At 42.0% G+C, this 18,132-nt stretch overlaps 1 protein-coding gene and 1 long non-coding RNA gene across 2 annotated transcripts in view; one reads left to right on the top strand and one right to left on the bottom strand.

Annotated features, from left to right (window-relative positions):
- rab3gap1 (RAB3 GTPase activating protein subunit 1) overlaps positions 1 to 18,132 on the bottom strand; it is a 117,973-nt gene that overhangs the window by 29,596 nt on the left and 70,245 nt on the right. The window contains 2 exon segments of the mRNA XM_084084560.1: positions 576 to 672; positions 6,642 to 6,869. Of these exon segments, the coding sequence (XP_083940686.1) occupies positions 576 to 672; positions 6,642 to 6,869 (325 nt within the window).
- Positions 14,552 to 17,091, top strand: LOC311064677. Its single transcript, XR_014602735.1, has 5 exons — positions 14,552 to 14,657; positions 16,099 to 16,192; positions 16,503 to 16,571; positions 16,725 to 16,874; positions 16,980 to 17,091. It is a non-coding gene; the product is annotated as an uncharacterized lncRNA (long non-coding RNA).

Below are 18,132 nucleotides of genomic sequence, written 5' to 3'. Positions count from 1 at the left end.
CGTCACCGATAACCCCGTCCCATTGGCTACTGTAAACGCCAGTCAAATATCCGTGATACGTCCCCGCCCCCTAGCTGACGGTTTTAACAGGAACGACGTGATGTGTTTAGTGTAGAATCAAATATGATGACTTCTGGCCATGTCAGGGTGTCTTTAATCCACTCGGGAACACATCTGTGTCATTTTAAGATTTCTTTGGCTATTCAAAAATAGAAGATATACAAGCTCACGCTGCAATTTTTTGAAAAAAAAAAATATTTTTTGCAAATCTTTAAATACATATACTTTAAATATATATGTTTAAAAGCGAACATTTTTAACTCCAATCTGTACTTCTGGGGGTCCCTTGAACAACATATTTTGAGCTGGGGGTCCGTGGCCAAGTGCATATCATTTTGGGTGGTCCTTGATAGGGAAAAGTTGGAGCACCACTGATATAGCAACACACTGTTAGGATTTAGAAAACATTTTGCGTTGGATGCTGTATGTGTGCAGTTATAACATTGCTAATAGTAAAACAATGCCATGCAGATACAGGGAGAGCTCTTGAGTGCCCTCTGCACCCTCACACTCACCCTCCTCCTTCACTTTGAGGATGCCAGCATGGAGGATGCAGGGCAGTAGATGGCGGGTCAGATCTGCTGGTTTCTGAACGGCCAAGTAGTGCAAAACCTGAGAAAAAGCAAAACAAATAGAAGAGCTATAAGACCAAAAAATCCCACCCTGTGTGAAGGAAGCGGTGCCTTTGATGAGTGGCCTCCTGGTGGCGCTATAATAGGGCGGGGCGGGGCTTCAGCAATTAATGCTCGTCCCTATTGGTGGTGTAAGTCCACATACCAAATTGGGACTTGCTGGCATGCTGCGAACTGGAGTTATAGCTGTGTAAAGCGCTGTTTAAAGCCTGTGGCCTCCTGGTGGCGCTGTAATAGGGCGGGGCGGGGCTTCAGCAATCAATGCTCGTCCCAATTGGTGGTGTAAGTCCACATACCAAATTTGGACTTGCTGGCATGCTGCGAACTGGAGTTATAGCTGTTTAAAGCCCGTGCTCAAACGGACATAACGGACAAACGGACAAACGGACAAACGGACAAACGGACAAACGGACATACGGACGGACATAGTCAAGAGTAGAGCGGCTGGCACCGCTAAAAATAGGGTTTGATATTGACTTTTTTACCGATATCCGATATACCAATATCCCAATTTCCGATACCAACCAATACAGATATAAATGCGGCCTTTTTCACCAAAACGAATTAACTAATTGTCAGGTAACAACATATCTAATAAAATAAAACAGCTATAATATCAATATAATATCTTATACATCGAATATAATACAGTGAAGTTGGTTTTCAATGAAGTGACTCACTGGTGGTCATTTGAATGAGTCCCACTAATCTTAGATTAGATGTTGGCCTATTTGACAGTGCAGAAGTCATAATGGCTTTGATGCCTAGGACATTAACGAGCGTCAACGAGCGTCAGCTGGACACAGACAAACACACCTGCCCTCTGCAGTGCTCTAATTTGAAGTCTCATTTCTCCGCTAAAGCCCTTGAATATGATGGAATATGGTTAAGGTTTACTGTGATTATGGTACGCTCACAGTTCATATCACACACACCATACAGTAAGAAGTCCTGTAACTTATTAAACAATGTAAAATATATTTTCCGATATAAATTTCTTATGCTAATATCGGCCGACAATATCGGACATCCCTCGCTATAAGACCCAAAAACGTACAGTACAGCATTTTCCCTTTTTTCCTCCGTCTCCCCCCGCTACCTCCCCCTTCCTCTCTCTTACACCTATTATGATTGCAGAAGCTGTCATGAACCCCATGCAACGTACTTGACATTTCAAAAGGCATTGTTCTTTTGAGTAAGTGGTTCATTCACTCCATTTTCTTTCTTTTTTTCCCCTTTTTGAGTTATGGGGGCCCCGCCACTGCATAAACGCAATTGTGAGCCAAAAGTAGGGGCTGAGCTGCATTTTAATGGGGGGCCTCTTTATACGAAGGAGAAGGGTGGAGGGTCATTTGTTATTGTAGGAGGGGGGGGGGTGAGTAGGTGGGTGATGAGATTTTTTTTGGAGTGGGCGCCTGATCTGATTCCACCGTCCCCTAATAACCGGCTAAAACCCCCTCCAGGCACTTCCTCTTCTTCTCCTCACAGAGAGGCCAGAAGAGAAAGAAAAAAACACACTCACACACACACACACACACACACAACGCAGTAACGCGGTGGAAAAAAGGAAACACACTCCTGTTGCCAGGTGACCTCCCCCTATAGCCGCCACGGTGAACTTGACTGCAATCAGAGCGAGCGTGAATATATGAGCACTTCAGTCATCTCCGAGGACAACTTACTGGAGCAGGGAGGGGAGGGGAGGGGGGGGGGCAGGGGGGGAAAGGAGGAAAAATTAACCCATTCAATCCGGGAACGCATACAGTACTGTAGTCATTTTAGATTTCTTTTTTTTTGCTATAACTATTATTTTATACTTTGGGCAATTACAAAATAGCAGATATAGCAGATAAAAGCTACAAGCTTGTAGATCTGTTTTTTTTGTTTCGAAACCTTTTTGAACATTTGTGCAAATCTTTGAATATTATGTATGTTTTTAAAGCATTTTTAACTCCAATCTTTGCTTCTGGGGGATTATATTCTATAAATGTCTTCTAAATCCTGTTTGTTTGTTTTTTTGAGAAAAAAAAACGTATGTTGCTATGATATCAGTGGTTCTCAAACTTTTTCATGTTTTGTTCCAGGGACCCCCAAGGAGAAGCAAAAAAATGTAGTTAAAAATGTATATATATCAAAGATTTGCACACATTTTCAAGATTTTTCAAACAATTGCAGCGCTATGAGCTTGTACATCTGCTATTTTTGAATAGCCAAAGAAATCTTAAAATGACACAAAGGATGCGCTCCCCCCGGTCTTAATGGGTTAAACCAAGCAAATTAATTCCAAACTAAATCCTGCACCTGGAGTTTCCCCCAAAGAGAGAGGGGGGGGGGCTGTGTGGCATGGGGGCTGGCAGACGGCTGAAGGACGAGGGCTGCATGGGTGTAGTAGTAGTAGTGGTAGTGGTGGGGATGGTGACTTTCAAGGCTGGCCAAGGTCCCCCTGAACTCTGTTTAAACTCGCCAAGAGGGGAGGCGGGGGGGGTGGCTCTCCGAGTTGGGAGTGGGCGGGCAGGGGGGGGTGCAGGGACCCTTGTCAGGGACACCTTGCGTTCTGACCCACTTAACGCAGATCGCTGCACCGCGGCTGAAACAGGGCCGAGCGAGCCGGGCAGATTGCAGTGGCACCTGGGCGCTGGGCCATATCAGCAGTTTACTGCCAGTATAAGCAGGGAGGAGGAGAGAGAGAGAGAGAGAGTGCAGGTTCATGCTGTAACTTTAATATGTTGCTTTCACACTTAACCCGTTAAGACCGGGAACGCATCCGTGTCATTTTCATGATTTCTTTGGCTATTCAAAAAAATAGCTGATATACAAGCTCATAGCGCGGCACTCTACGAGCTTGTAGATCTGCAAAAACAACATTTTAATGGTAAAAAAAATGGTGCAAATCTTTGAATATATATATTTTTTTTTAAAGCGAACATTTTTAACTCCAATATTTGCTTCTGGGGGTCCCTGGATCAAAATATTTTGGCGGCCAAATGCATTTTGGGGGTCCTTGACATGAAAAAAAAGTATGAAAACCACTGATATTATAGCAACATACGTTTTTTTCAAAAAACTGTTAGGATTTAGAAGACATTTGTAGAATCCCCCCCCCCCAAAAAAATGTATGAGCTTGTAGATCTGCTATTTTTGAATAGCCAAAGAAATCTAAAATGACTCAAGATGCTTGCCCGGATTGAATGAGTTAAAGGAGGGAGCCTTTTGAACTGCTAGGAAAAAAAGCCACCGCTGCCTTCTTCCACTGTGTTTCGACGCGGGACAAAGGAGGGAAAAAAAAGCAAAGGATTGAGGACTGGAGAAGGGAAGAGTTGAATTTGTTTGAAACGTTAAGCATCGGGAGGCTTATGGCTCAGGCCTTTAAGTCCAACAGCCCAGTCAGCCACCCAGACATGGCTCCACTCCACTGTTAAAAAAAAAGAGAGAGACTTTTTCTAGTTTCTCAACACCCCTGCAAAGAGCACCATAATGCAGCCTGCTGGAAAGTTGTAAGCCTGTACCAGACATGTAGCCTGCTTTCTAAAACACCTAGAATGATGTTTGTCTTTACTAGCCTTGTAGCCTGGCCTCGCGTGTCTGATATCTCGCCTAGAGGGGCGGATTCAAAATCTCCGGAGAAAACATCCGTGGGCTCCCATTGGGTTCACCGATCTGTGAGCCCGCCCCCGCCCGCCCCGCTCCCCTCCCCCCAATGTGCAGCATGGAGAGCCCTGACGTCACAACATGGTTGGTTGGGGAAATGAAAAGGTTGACTCCCACTTCCTATACCAGGAATGTCAACGGCTTGGTCCGGTCTCTTATTTTTGAGCAAAACGCGAAGGGAAATAAAAGCGTGGAGATCGAGGCTACTAGACATGCAGCCTGCTTTCTAAAACACAATGAATGAAAGATGTAAGCCTAAACTAGACATGCAGCCTGCTTTCTAAAACACAATAAATGAAAGATGTAAGCCTAAACTAGACATGCAGCCTGCTTTCTAAAACACAATGAAAGATGTATTAAGTCTGCACTGGACATGGAAGCTGCTTTCTAAAACGCATTGAAAGATTTAAGTCTGTGCTAGATGCAGCCTGGTTTTTTTGAACACCTCAAAATGTTTAAAGGGGAGGTTAAAGGGGTGCGCCTATGGTGCTTGCGCTAAATTGCATATTTTAATATTTTTTGGGGGGCTTTTTTTGTGAGATCTGAAGTTCATAGTGACAGAACACTATGCACCGTGATTGTCTTGAATGCGTCCCACCGTTTTTCTACTGTACCATTCATCCTAGGATATCATAACATCATAGAAAAGGTAAGAAAACTGTGAGTAAATATACGTAAGCCTGTATTAGACGTCATGAACAGTCTTGTTCAACCCCCCTCCCCCCCTCCCCCCTCCTAAACAAGTTGAACAGCCTAGAGTTAGCCTACCTTTTTAGCTTCCTGTGCGTCAACAGGAAACCTCCCCTTAAGGCAGCCATGATACCCACAGCCTTGGCCGTTTACCAGTCTCAACAGTCTACTGGATGTTCCTCAAACCGAACAAAACAACTCCTTCCCTTTCCCAGCCTGGTGCTCCGTGTCATCCAACAGTCTTCTTGTTGGCCCCCCCCCCCCAGTAAGCCCAGCACTCCAACTGAATGCTTAGTGAATGTTCTCTCCAGTGGAAAAGCCCCATAACTCCCAGCGCAAGCAAACATGGCATTTTACACACAAAAGCCGGGCGGCTCTGGCTGGAACCGATGGCCTCGGGGGTGTAAGTCAGGCTCAAATCCTCTCAAATCAAATTGATTTAAAGCACTTCTTAATCATGGATAATAATGGTATAAGAGCTAATGCAGCCATGATGCAGAACAGAGAGCAGAGGAGAATGGCCAACAGCTTAGCCACATTCAGTCTAAGCGTCGCTATTCCGGGGGGAAAAATGTGACCCGTTGTGAGCTTGCAGATGTTCTATTTTCACTGAATGTCCACCTATATATGTCCAGGGGTTCAGCCCGGACAGTTTTGTCAACGGGGGGGGGGGGTTCAGCACGGTGCCCACCGGACAGTTTTGTCAACCGGGGGGGGGGGGGGGGGGCGAGAAAAAAAGGACGCTCTGCTTCTAAATTCCGCCGATTTTCGCCGTTTTTTTTTTCTCATGCTGTTAGATAAAGCCCCCAAGGTTGGTGCCCTGTGCTGCTGCGCTGATTTTATCCGCCAGATTGGGACGTTCGCGGCATATTTTGCACCATTACGGTGCGTTCATCATCGGTGACGAGTGCCTCTAACAGCCGCTGCTGGCTGCGTGCACGCAACGAGGCAATGCGAGGCGATGCGAGGCGATGCGAGGCGACGCGAGTCATATCTCTACCCCTGTGCCTAATGGCTGTACATGGGGCCGACGGGTGCTTTAGAGTGATTGCGTGAGTGTGGCTTCAGGAAGTAAATTCCTAGCCTCGATCTCCAGGCTTTTATTTTTTAATTTTGCTAAAAAATAAAAGCTTGAAAAAAAAAAATAAATAAAATAAAAATAAAATAAAAGCTTGGAAATTCCTGTCCCAGCTGTTGGTGCGCAAAAGCGCCTCGCGTCGCCTGATGTGGTGCGCATTTTTTATTTTGGGTGCGCATGCGCACCTGCGCACCAGTTATGTGCACCCCTGATTATATTATAAAACATACATTAACCACTTTAATTTTATACCTAGGCTATTTGAAAATAGAGCTTGTAGATCGGCTATTTTCAAACATTTTAGTACTTTTACTTTTGGCACTTTAAGTACATTTTGATGCCAATACTTTTGTACTTTTACTCAAGTAAATGTTTAATTCCGGGCTTTTACTTGTAACAGTGTATTTCTACATTGCAATATTGATACTTTTACTTAAGTAAAACATAGTACTTTTTCCACCACTGACCACTGGTCTAAGTCTAAGTCCCAGAGAAGAGAACCACTGGTCTAAGAAGTCTAAGTCCCAGCCCACCTTCTCTGCCTCCTTGGTGTCGTCGAACAGGCGCCTCTGGCGGCGCGCCGGAACGGCCCGGGCCGTCTCCCAGGCCTCCACCCACATGTTCCTGGGGATCTTCATCCTGGCGCTGAGCTCGCCCTTCACCACCGCCTCGCCCCGCTCGTCCACGACCTCCTCCTCCACGTAGTCCCTGGGGGAGTACCAGCGCACAAAGTCCTCCAGGACGCAGCCGGGGTTGGCCGCCTGCAGGGGGGCAGAGGAGAACACATGGAGGTCAAGAGGAGGACAGTAGGAGAACACATGGAGGTCAAGAGGAGGACAGTAGGAGAACACATGGAGGTCAAGGTTTCACTGAATCAATGAATGAACGGCGAGAACACACAGAATCACTGGGAAATGTTTCCAGTTTCTAATGCAGAGCTATATGTTGTGTTGTTGGTTCGTTGCATTGCTAGGACTGCAACTATAGAACGTTTTCTTAGCAATCTTCCAATCGTTACTTTTGTTATAGTCTCGCGTAGCCAGAAAAACTATTCCACAATCTCTGAATGCTATATAGAGTCTGGAACAACACCTCCAGAAATCCGAGAGCGGAAACTGGCACTTCCGTTCACAAAAACAGATTTTAAAATATCTTTACATTTTATCTTTTAATTTCCATTTCTGCTAAGCAGCAAGCTAAAGATACTTAGATGGTTTGTATTTATATTAGGATAAATTTGCGCTACTGTAAAGACCAAACGGAAGTGAGGAGGAGGCTTCACATGCGGTTTATATTCTAATCATGATCAGAGCTTCAGAGTCCCAGACTGTATGACCGGAAACATTTGAAAATTGTGGGAGGCAACAGTCTGGCCACGCGTGACTACTTTTGCTATTAATGGAATAATCGAGAACTAGTGTTTTTGATATAAAGTATATACATTTTTTTTGCATTTATCAAGGAATTGATGGGAAAAAATACGTACATTGAATATTCAGTGTTTCAGTAAATGTGCTACTTTATGTATTATTTCTACTAATATATATGTATATATATATATATATATATATATATATATATATATATATATATATATATATATATATATATATATATATATATATGTATGTATGTATGTATGTATATATATATATATATATATATATATATATATATATATATATTTATATATACAGGTATATACACATATACATAAATCATTTTCCATCCTGATTGGTTAAGATTGGCTTCCAAAGGTTAATTGCAGGAGTTACCCAGGGGGCAAAACCCCCTTTTTTTTGGAATGCTGCATTTGCCCTGCTATAAAAGGTTGGCCACCAGAAATAATATCTATGACCCCGTAGGATCACAACCTATATGGACAACCCGGTCAATTTTTTGCTGGAAATCCAATATGGCCGCCTCAATATTGGCCCCTATCAGTACCCAGGGGCAAAGGGGGGTATGCTGCATTTGCCCTGCCATAAAAGGTTGGCCAACAGAAATAATATCTATGACCCAGTAGGATCACTACCTATATGGACAACCCGGTCAACTTGCTGCTGGAAATCCAATATGGCCGCCTCAATATTGGCCCCTATCAGAAAATAGCTTTGGCAATAACTTTTGAACCAGATGGGCTAGAAATAAAAACTTGGTGTCTATTTCATGGTTTCAGAGCATGAGAAACTCAATGGAATACTTATCTTTATGATTGGGTGTGTCTGGACCTTTAAGTTGCATATTTCCAAGATGGACGCCACGCGAAACTGAGTTTTACTATGACTTTTACAGTGACAGCTGACTGTTATGGCAACAGAGATGGCAGTCCAGAGATGGCAGTCCTAAGAGAGCAGCTGCTGCTTTTTCAGGAATCATTGAGCAACCAACTGCAGTCCTCTGGGCAACCTTCCTGGAGATGTCAGATATTCTCCAAAGGTTTATCTACTACGATCGGGAAGGTGACTGGACAGGACATCTCTGTGAATCAGCAAGAATGCTACCCTACCTCACTGCAGCAGGCCACTACAAGTACGGGCAGCAATCTTTACCTCTGTATTTGGCTGAGATGAAGAAACTACCAGAAACAGCTTCAGAGGTACATGAAGCACTGATGGCAGGTGTATTTGTTGGCAGACGAGCAGATGGCAGCCACAACAGTGTTTCTCTTGACATGCTACTGGAGCAGACCTATAATGCCGATGCCAAGGAAGCAAGCAGTCTGGATGGCATTACACTCAGCCCTGCTGCCAGGACAAAATGGGTCTACACAAAACCACTCACTGCAGCTGTCTCTGCAGAGCTCAAGTCTATGCTCCACCTTCACTCCTCCAACCCACACCATGAGTCTGGTCAGAGTCGTGTAATCCGGGATGCAGAAATGGTAGTCAAGGTCATGGCAGCAGTGGAGACTAACCCATTTACAGTGAGCACATCATCCACGATCAACATATCTACAGGACAGTGTGCTGATTCCACAGTCAAGGACCACTTGATGAGTGTGAAAGAACTGGGTCTGAAGGCACTGTGTGAGTCACTGTCCAGTGAACAGAAGAAGACAAGTATAATGAAGCTTAACACTTCCCACACTCAAAACACAAAATCTAAAAAATCTAAGGGGAAAACCTCAGCACCTGGCAAGAGCAATGAAATTACTGCCCTCCTGCGCATGACCCAAATCATAGCCAGTGGTGGAGAACTCAACCTTGTTGACTTTATAGGCAACCACGAGTGCAGTGGCTTCCCCCCCTCCCTCTTCCAGGAAGATGGCAGGATGAGAACAGGTACCAAGGCAAGCCTTGTGAAGGTTCTGAAAGAGGAGACCAAAGTTGCATGCATCCCTGACCTGCCTACAGAAGACAGCAGTAGTTATTGATGCCATGTATGCCATACGCCATTGGTCGTTCCTGAAAGGTGAAGCATTAGGAACAATCGCTGAACGATACCAACGTCTGCTGTTGAATGATGTGCCTGCTGGCACAGAGATCATTCACTTCTGTTGTGACCGGTACAGTGGACCTAGTCTTAAGACAGCTGAGCAAGAACACAGATATGCTCGACCAAAACCTACCAAAGAATATGAAGTCAGTATGCGTTACACAGCTCCAGATCCTCAGGAGTTTTTTGCTGTGTCAGCTAACAAGGTAAACCTATTGAGTTTCCTCTGTGACGAATGGTGTGAAAATGAGAAACTTAAGTCGGCCCTTGGTCCCGCACATCTTTACCTGGGTGGGTGGTTTAAAGAAGAGACAAGGAGTGTGGTGATCAAGGAGGGGTCTATTGAAGATGTCCCTGCACTAGAATCCACACAACAGGAAGCTGATACAAGAATAATACTCCACACCCTGTATAGTGTCCAGAATGACAAAGTTGACAGAGTTGTCATCCATGCCAATGATACAGACATCATCATCATGTGCCTTTACTATGCAGCAACCCATCTCAGATGCCTTCCAGAGCTGTGGGTGAGAACAGAGAAAAATTCATACCTTCCTATCCATCAAATGGTATCAGCGCTGGGGCTTGCACAGTGTCGTGCCCTGCCCTTTATCCATAGTTTAAGTGGCAGAGATACCACCAGCTATCCCTTCTACACTGGGAAGAAGGCATGGTTCAAGGCCAGCATGCGTCTGGATCTCCCTGCACTTGAGGAGTTTGGTGAAAACTCTTCCGATTCCCTCTCATATGACGTCATCAATCAGGCACGAGACCTCACAATTGCTGTATATACATCCAAAGCGGACCACCCGGAGGATTTTGACCTGAGTAAGCTTAGAGTGTACAAGTTCCTCAATAATAGATCAACCCTCTTAAAGCTGCTGCCCCCGACAGAGAATGCATTTGACCTGCACCTGAGAAGAGCTGCTCTAGCAACCATAATAGATAAATGTGCATATATCGCCAAGCCGGATATTCCTTCTTTCACAGAGTATGGATGGTCTCTCAGTGCTAGCAATGCAGTCCCCCTTGCCTTTGTCAATGAACAAGGCAATATCATGCCTCTGTTCCTGAGCAAAGAAGGCAATTCCATGCTACTTAGGATGCCGTTGCCAGGTACTGGAGACACGATGCAGCAGGATCAGTGCAACACATGACAACAGTGACAGTGAATAGCATTGTACCATAGTATCATTGGCTAGAAGCAGGCAAGACAGCACCATAGAGGTCAAAATGAACCTTTTGTAGGCAACCTCAACTCCGCCTTTACTCTATTTGTCACTAAGTAGTCTATATTCTGTTATGTTACTTGAATGCATACCACTATGTTAATTTGTATAGCCCTAAAGTTGAAGTTTTTGGCAAGTCTTGGAGTGTGCATGTGTATGTTTATATTGTATTTAGTTTATTAAAATGATACATAAGATACATTGTGGGGTTTTTCTCCGATTTTTCTCTGCAATCATCCCCACAACTATAGATCTATAAATCAATAAATCTGGGGGAAAATGTAATACCATACATTATTTATGACTGCAGCCATATTGACAAAATAGAAATGAAAGCTCAAACTGACCAAATGTATTCATATTGCTTAAAAAGCAGACTTTTTGCCATAACAGTAAGCTGTCACTGTAAAAGTCATAGTAAAACTAATTTTCGCGTGGCGTCCATCTTGGAAATATGCAAATTAAAGGTCCAGACACACCCAATCATAAAGATAAGTATTCCATTGAGTTTCTCATGCTCTGAAACCATGAAATAGACACCAAGTTTTTATTTCTAGCCCATCTGGTTCAAAAGTTATTGCCAAAGCTATTTTCTGATAGGGGCCAATATTGAGGCGGCCATATTGGATTTCCAGCAGCAAGTTGACCGGGTTGTCCATATAGGTAGTGATCCTACTGGGTCATAGATATTATTTCTGGTGGCCAACCTTTTATGGCAGGGCAAATACAGCATACCCCCCTTTGCCCCTGGGTACTGATAGGGGCCAATATTGAGGCGGCCATATTGGATTTCCAGCAAAAAATTGACAGGGTTGTCCATATAGGTTGTGATCCTACGGGGTCATAGATATTATTTCTGGTGGCCAACCTTTTATAGCAGAGCAAATGCAGCATACCCCCCTTTGCCCCCTGGGTAAGTGCCTCGTTTTAAACAAAATGCCTCAGATCACGAATGCGTCTGATTGCCGTGAAACTTTGCACGCACATTCCCACTAGGCCAAGGAAGACATGCCACCCGTTTCACATTGGCCTATTATAGCGCCACCAGGAGGCCGTTGTATTACTCCTATACAGATGGATTTTTTTCTTGTCATTACAGAATCAAATGCCTCAAAATTCACCACAAAATGCCCCACCATTTTCAAAAACAGCAAAAACAGCCTACAAGCTCACCCCTCGCAACGTGATTATGGATCGTCTATTTTCGCATGACACCGCAATACGTCGAAGTATAGAATATGGCTTAATTAGTTAACAAGCAAGTTGACGAAAAAGCAATCAATAGAATATATAATAAGCAAATTAGAGATGCAGCCCTCAATTCACCAAATAATCCACGTGAGCTTGACTATGAAACACTGCTATCTCTGTGAGCTATATATCACTGGGCTCAGAGCTAAACCTAAATGAGGGAACTGATTAATGTGAGGGAGAGTATTCAGTAGGTCACCCGATCACTCACTGTGGCAGACCCCGGCCTACAGCAGAGCTGGACTCCTAACTGGACATCACAGGGTCAACATCCTGCAGAGCCCGTACGCCTGTTCCATTCCATTAACCACATGAACCCCGTAGTGCCACTACTGCTACACTGTATAAGGGTATATACCACACACCCCGGTATAAGTCAAGTCGATTTAATTTATAAAGCACGTTCAAAAACAACCAAGGTTGACCAAAGTGCTGCACAGCATATAGCAAAACATTATACACGAAAAAACAACTAATGCACAACAACACATAATAAAATATTACGTTACAAACTGAGAACAAGGAAGGAGAGCATGGAGGTTTAACCCATTCAACCCGGGAACGTATCTCTGTAATTTTAGATGTATTTGGCTATTCAAAAATAGCAGATATACAAGCTCATAGCGGGGCACCGAGTGCCGCGCTATGAGCTTGTATATCTGCTATTTTTAGCGGTGCCAACCGCTCTACACTTGGCTTTGACACCGTGTCTGTGTGTCTGTGTGTCCGTGTGTCCGTATGAGCCCGGGATGAGCACGGCAAAGAAGCAACACATACAAACACACGCACACACACACACACACACACACACACACACACACACACACGGACTTGGAGATTGCCTATGCCATCTCTCCTCTCATTGGCCACACGTGCCACCGGTTATCAAAGAGGGGTCCAGGGACCCCCAGGGACGTCCGCCCGTATGAGCACGAGATGAGCACGGGATTTTAAACAGCTATAACTCCAGTTTGCAGCATGCCACCAAGTCCAAATTTTGTATGTGGACTTAGACCACCAATACGGTAGCCTGGGTGCCAGCCTGCTTCGCAACATTCGGCGGATTTTTTTTTTCTCTCTGCGCTTATCAGTCTGGAATGCCCCCGATTGACTCGTCTTGTAGAACTACACTGGAACTACATATGTTACGTTAGGCAACGTCGTTGCTGATTGGACCCACACGGAAAGGAAATATATGAACATATATGCCAATATATGGCAGGTATATGCAGAATATATGCTGCATATATGTCATATTCAGCTTCATATATGTGCATATATGTTGATATAGGGAATATATGTCTCATATATAGCTCATATATGTTAACATATATGCCACAATCAGGTTCATATATGTGCATATATGTTGATATATAGGGAATATATGTCTTATATGTAGCTCATATATGTTCACATATATGCCACAATCAGGCTCATATATTTGCATATGTCATAAATGCCTACATATATGCCTACATATATAGCTAATATGTATTTGACTTTTTGCATATATGTCATACATAATGCCTATATATATAGCTCATAGCTCCCTTTTTTATTTGCAAGGTAATATGTGCATATCAGTCCAAAGTTATATAAGAAAATGAATTCATTATTGTACGTATTTCCATCCAATGTAGATTTTGATTTGTGGATTGTGGAAGATATAATATAAAGACAATATTGTTTAATTAGGTCTGCATGCTGCCACTCTTATTTTAAAACACAACTAAAGACCTTTCTGTTTTCCACTGCCTTCTAGAGGCACAACAATTTAAAATGTTTTACATGATGTGAACATCATCATCATTATCAGTTATTATCATCATTAGTAGTTTTATCCTTCAACTTCTTGTTTATACCCCAAAATGACTGCTATACAGGTTTTGTAGCAATTTGTAGCAATTATAGAAATATTAGACCTTAATTGTCGAATGTTTAAGAATGTTCTAATCGTGTATACTTTATTTTACATTTTGGACAAAATAGCCAATTTTACATTGAGGTGTGCAGATATCCCATGCAGTGCCCACCTATCCTGTTACTTACAGCAGTGGTTCTCAACCTTTTCAGGCCACAACCCCCCAAAATAATCATATTTGAACTGGGGACCCCAACCCTAATATGTACTTGTAATGTAGGAGTTGAGGCATTTAGTTTTAATTGACTCAGTTCCACAGATCAATATTTTGAAAATAGCCGATCAACAAGCTCACAACGCCTTGATGGGCTATTTTGCCTCTTTCTTATATTATTTAGCAATTTGGCCAACATTTGACCAGTTTTTTAGTATAGTTTGTTGATTACTTTTGATGCATTAATTATTTTATTTGTATTCTTTTTTTAGGTATTAAAATGGTTACTTAAATTGTCACTTCACTGTCATCTGGGGACCCCCCCCCCCCCCACTCTCCAATCATGTGGGGATCCCCCTAGGGGTCCCGACCCACAGGTTGAGAACCACTGTGACACCTACAGTGCGACATTACGTCACGCAGCTAAGGGCGGAGCTTATTAGAATTTGAACAGAGGCGGAGAAAGTGAAACTAACGTCTGTCGGCTCCGTCTCGGCTGAGCGAACATTTATTTACAAACAGCTTGATTCCATGCTTCTACTCTACTAGATAACAGGTAAGTTTAATTAGTTTATGGAATTAAAATGTTATCCAACTTGTTAGTATCGTAAACGTGCAGTTTTTATTAGCCATGTATCACACGACGCTCGTCCGTCACGAGCGTCATGGCTGAACTTAATCCTGTTTTTTGCACGTTCTCCATTTAGAACCTGTACATCTACATAAACGTTCAGATTTTAAATATAAAGTGCTTACTCTATGGCCATGGATGTTACAAGTCTACTCGGGCACTCAGAAATACCCGTATTGTCTGTATTGTTCAATAAAAAGCATTTTAATTTGATCGGTGGCCATTTTCTCCGTATTTCCTTATGCGTTCAACTACGTGACCCTATCGGTTGGGAGGTGTACTGCACTCTGATACATCGTAAGTCTATGACACAATGGCCACCGATCGGATTAAAATGCTTTTTTTATGAACAATCTGGAATATACGGATACTTACACCCACCCGAAGTGAATTGTAACATCCGTGGCCATGAGGTAAGCACTTTATATTTGAAATATGAACGTATATGTAGATGTAGGGCCGTAAATGGAGAAATAGCAAAAAGCAGGTTGAAGTTTCCTCATGACTCATGATACAGTGATTCGCTCAGTTCTAGCTTAAATTATGTTTCGTCGTAAGACACTGTTGCACGCCCAAAAATCACTGATCTACAAGCTCACAGCGACACATTGTGAGCTTGTAGATAAGGTTTTTGGGGCGTGTAACACAGTCTTAGACATGGCATTAGCATATTAATTTCCATGTGGTACATGTCAGTGTTTATCAGGTATAAATCAGTCCACAACACAAGCTAATGTTGGACTCATTTATTTTGACTGTAATTAATTATTATTATCATATCTATGAATTTTGTTTGAAACCTACAGTGCAAACTACAAAAAATACTTAGTTTTGTTTTGCACACAGCTAGCTAACAAAAGCAGGTAATGTTTATCAGTGGTTCTCAAAGTGGGCTCCAGGGACCCCCAGGGGTCATTGGGGGGTTTCCAGGTGGTCCCCAGGTAAATGAGGTTATATAGCATCAAAATCAGTTTAACCACTTAAACCCTATAAATTGCCTATTTGAAAATAGCAGATCTACAAGCTCACAGTGCAGCGCATGGTGATGCGTTGTGAGCTTGTAGATCAGATATTAAAAAACTAAAAAACACTGTAAACAAACTGTGTGGAATATTTCTGAAACACTTTTGTAATTCAAATCTTGAGTCCTATAGCCAAGTACATAGGCTAATAATTAGGGGGTCCTTGACATGAACATGTTTGAGAACCACTGATTTGTACAACATTAATCATTAATCAGTTCTGCGAAACACTTTGCCAAATTCATCAGAAGAACTGAATGAATTATGAGCAATCTGATGAGTTAACATTACATTTTAAATTACTGACGCAGAAATAATATCTATGTCTATTTCTACTATCACAGATGCTGAAAGAAACACCTGGCTGGCAGCTAGTGAGCACTTAAAACCAGTGCAAAGACTGGACACGACAAGAAGAAGTGCGAAGACGATTTTCAGGTGAAAAAAACATCTGCTGCTACGTGACGTCTTTCAATAGAGTCTGAGGATGTTTTTTTATTTTTTTTATTATATTTTTTGGATACCTTTTACTTTCGTTTGATACTTTTCTTTTTTGTTGTTTGACATGTTCCTCCTTTATAATTCTTAATACTATGTATGCAAATACAATTAATGGGTAGCCTGTACAAAACATTATGCCACCCTTTTACACCTGTAAACTTGTGTTATGCCCAAGTTGAAGCTGTTACCCTCAACTGTTGATCTGGGGTCAATGACTACATTTTTTATTTGTTTTTCTGTCCTTTAGGTGTTGCATGGTGACAGCAGCAGTTGTTGAAAGGATAATGAAGCTTCCCGACTCGTCTAATTGTCTTAGGTAGTGTAAACTGTTTTTTCTAATCTGTTTTAAAGCATTGCAAATACGGAGACTATATGGAGGTCATGTTTTAGTTTAACAATCTATTGTTATGTGGAAAGCAACAGAAAAACACTGTTAACATGCAAACCATATATGTCTAATTATGTTAAGGTGAAGTTCTCACAGCTACAAAATGGATGCTGAGCATTGAGGGTCCGGTCGGTGTGGCTCCACAGATCAACTTCCTGGCTGGACTGGCAGCTTTTCCAGTTATTACAACTTCACTCTGGTGCACAGGAGCACGCCTGAATTCATTCAAAGGTAACTTTCTGCTTGAAGTAGAACCATCATATGTAACTCGTAAAATGTGCTCTCTTGTAGAGCAGCTATGAGTGCACCTTTTCCATATGTGATTTTTGATTTCAGATGTTTCGTTGGGATCAACCCATTGGCACCAAAACGACAAAGCTGCTCAGCCAGAAAAGTGCCTTGAGGGAAGGAGAGATGGAGAGAGCGATGCCACTGGCTCACAGATGGCACAGGGGCGAGTACCTGTAAAGGTGAGCCAGTTGCGATACCCCTATCGTATTTTGCATATTGCTTTGCCGTCTTAGGTCATATTTTAGTAGAGTTTTATCATTTATTTAGTTTTTTAGATGTCAAACATACCATGAGATCATTCGACAAGACAAACTTACATAATTCTATTATTATTATTATTATTATTATTATTATTATTACACAATTCTAACCAATAATTGTAAATATAGAAGGTGTCTTGGACTCATAAATGCACTCACTTTTCAGACAATTCAAAATAATTGCATGTTTATGAAAAAAAACTAATAAACTAATAAAATAGATACTGTTTGAATAAAGGCTTTGGGCTATCAGCCGATAAACTCACAAGGAAACTCATGTACACTAAATCAGGTGGTGTAGCAAAACTTATATACTTGGAGTCTTTAGAAGATAGACTCGAGGCATTTTTCCACTGTTGTCTCATGTCCTTTTGGTCTTTGCAGAGGTAACAATGAAGAAGTGACCGCACGCAACTAAAGGCCAGCTGGGTCAAGCCATCAACAGCAAGTTGCTCAGGCATCGCCGAAAGGCAGATAATTGAAATTATTATTCCTGTCTAAGATCAACCAATTATTTTCTGTTGTGATTATGTTTAATTGAGATTTTAATAAATATTTAATAACTTCTAGATATTGTGTTTTATTTAATTAATGTAGGTATACATATTTGTATTTATGTAGGTATACATATCCTTAACATACTGCATATGTGTAAATAAACATATATGACCTATATTTAACATATATGTGTAAATAAACATATATTACCTATATTTAGCATATATAATATATAATGCATATATGAAATTGGCCCCCTACATATATGGGCATATATGCAGCATTCATATGTGCATATATATGTACATATATGCAGCATTCATATATATGCACATATATGTGCATATATATGTACATATATGGGCATATATGCAGCATTCATATATATGCACATATATGTGCATATATGGATATATATGTGCATATATGTTGAGAGACAT

The sequence above is a fragment of the Gymnoscopelus microlampas genome, assembly GCF_963454915.1.
Source record: "Gymnoscopelus microlampas genome assembly, chromosome: 17".
NCBI classification, from domain to species: Eukaryota; Metazoa; Chordata; class Actinopteri; order Myctophiformes; family Myctophidae; genus Gymnoscopelus; species Gymnoscopelus microlampas.
This window is presented reverse-complemented; position numbering and strand designations above follow the sequence as displayed.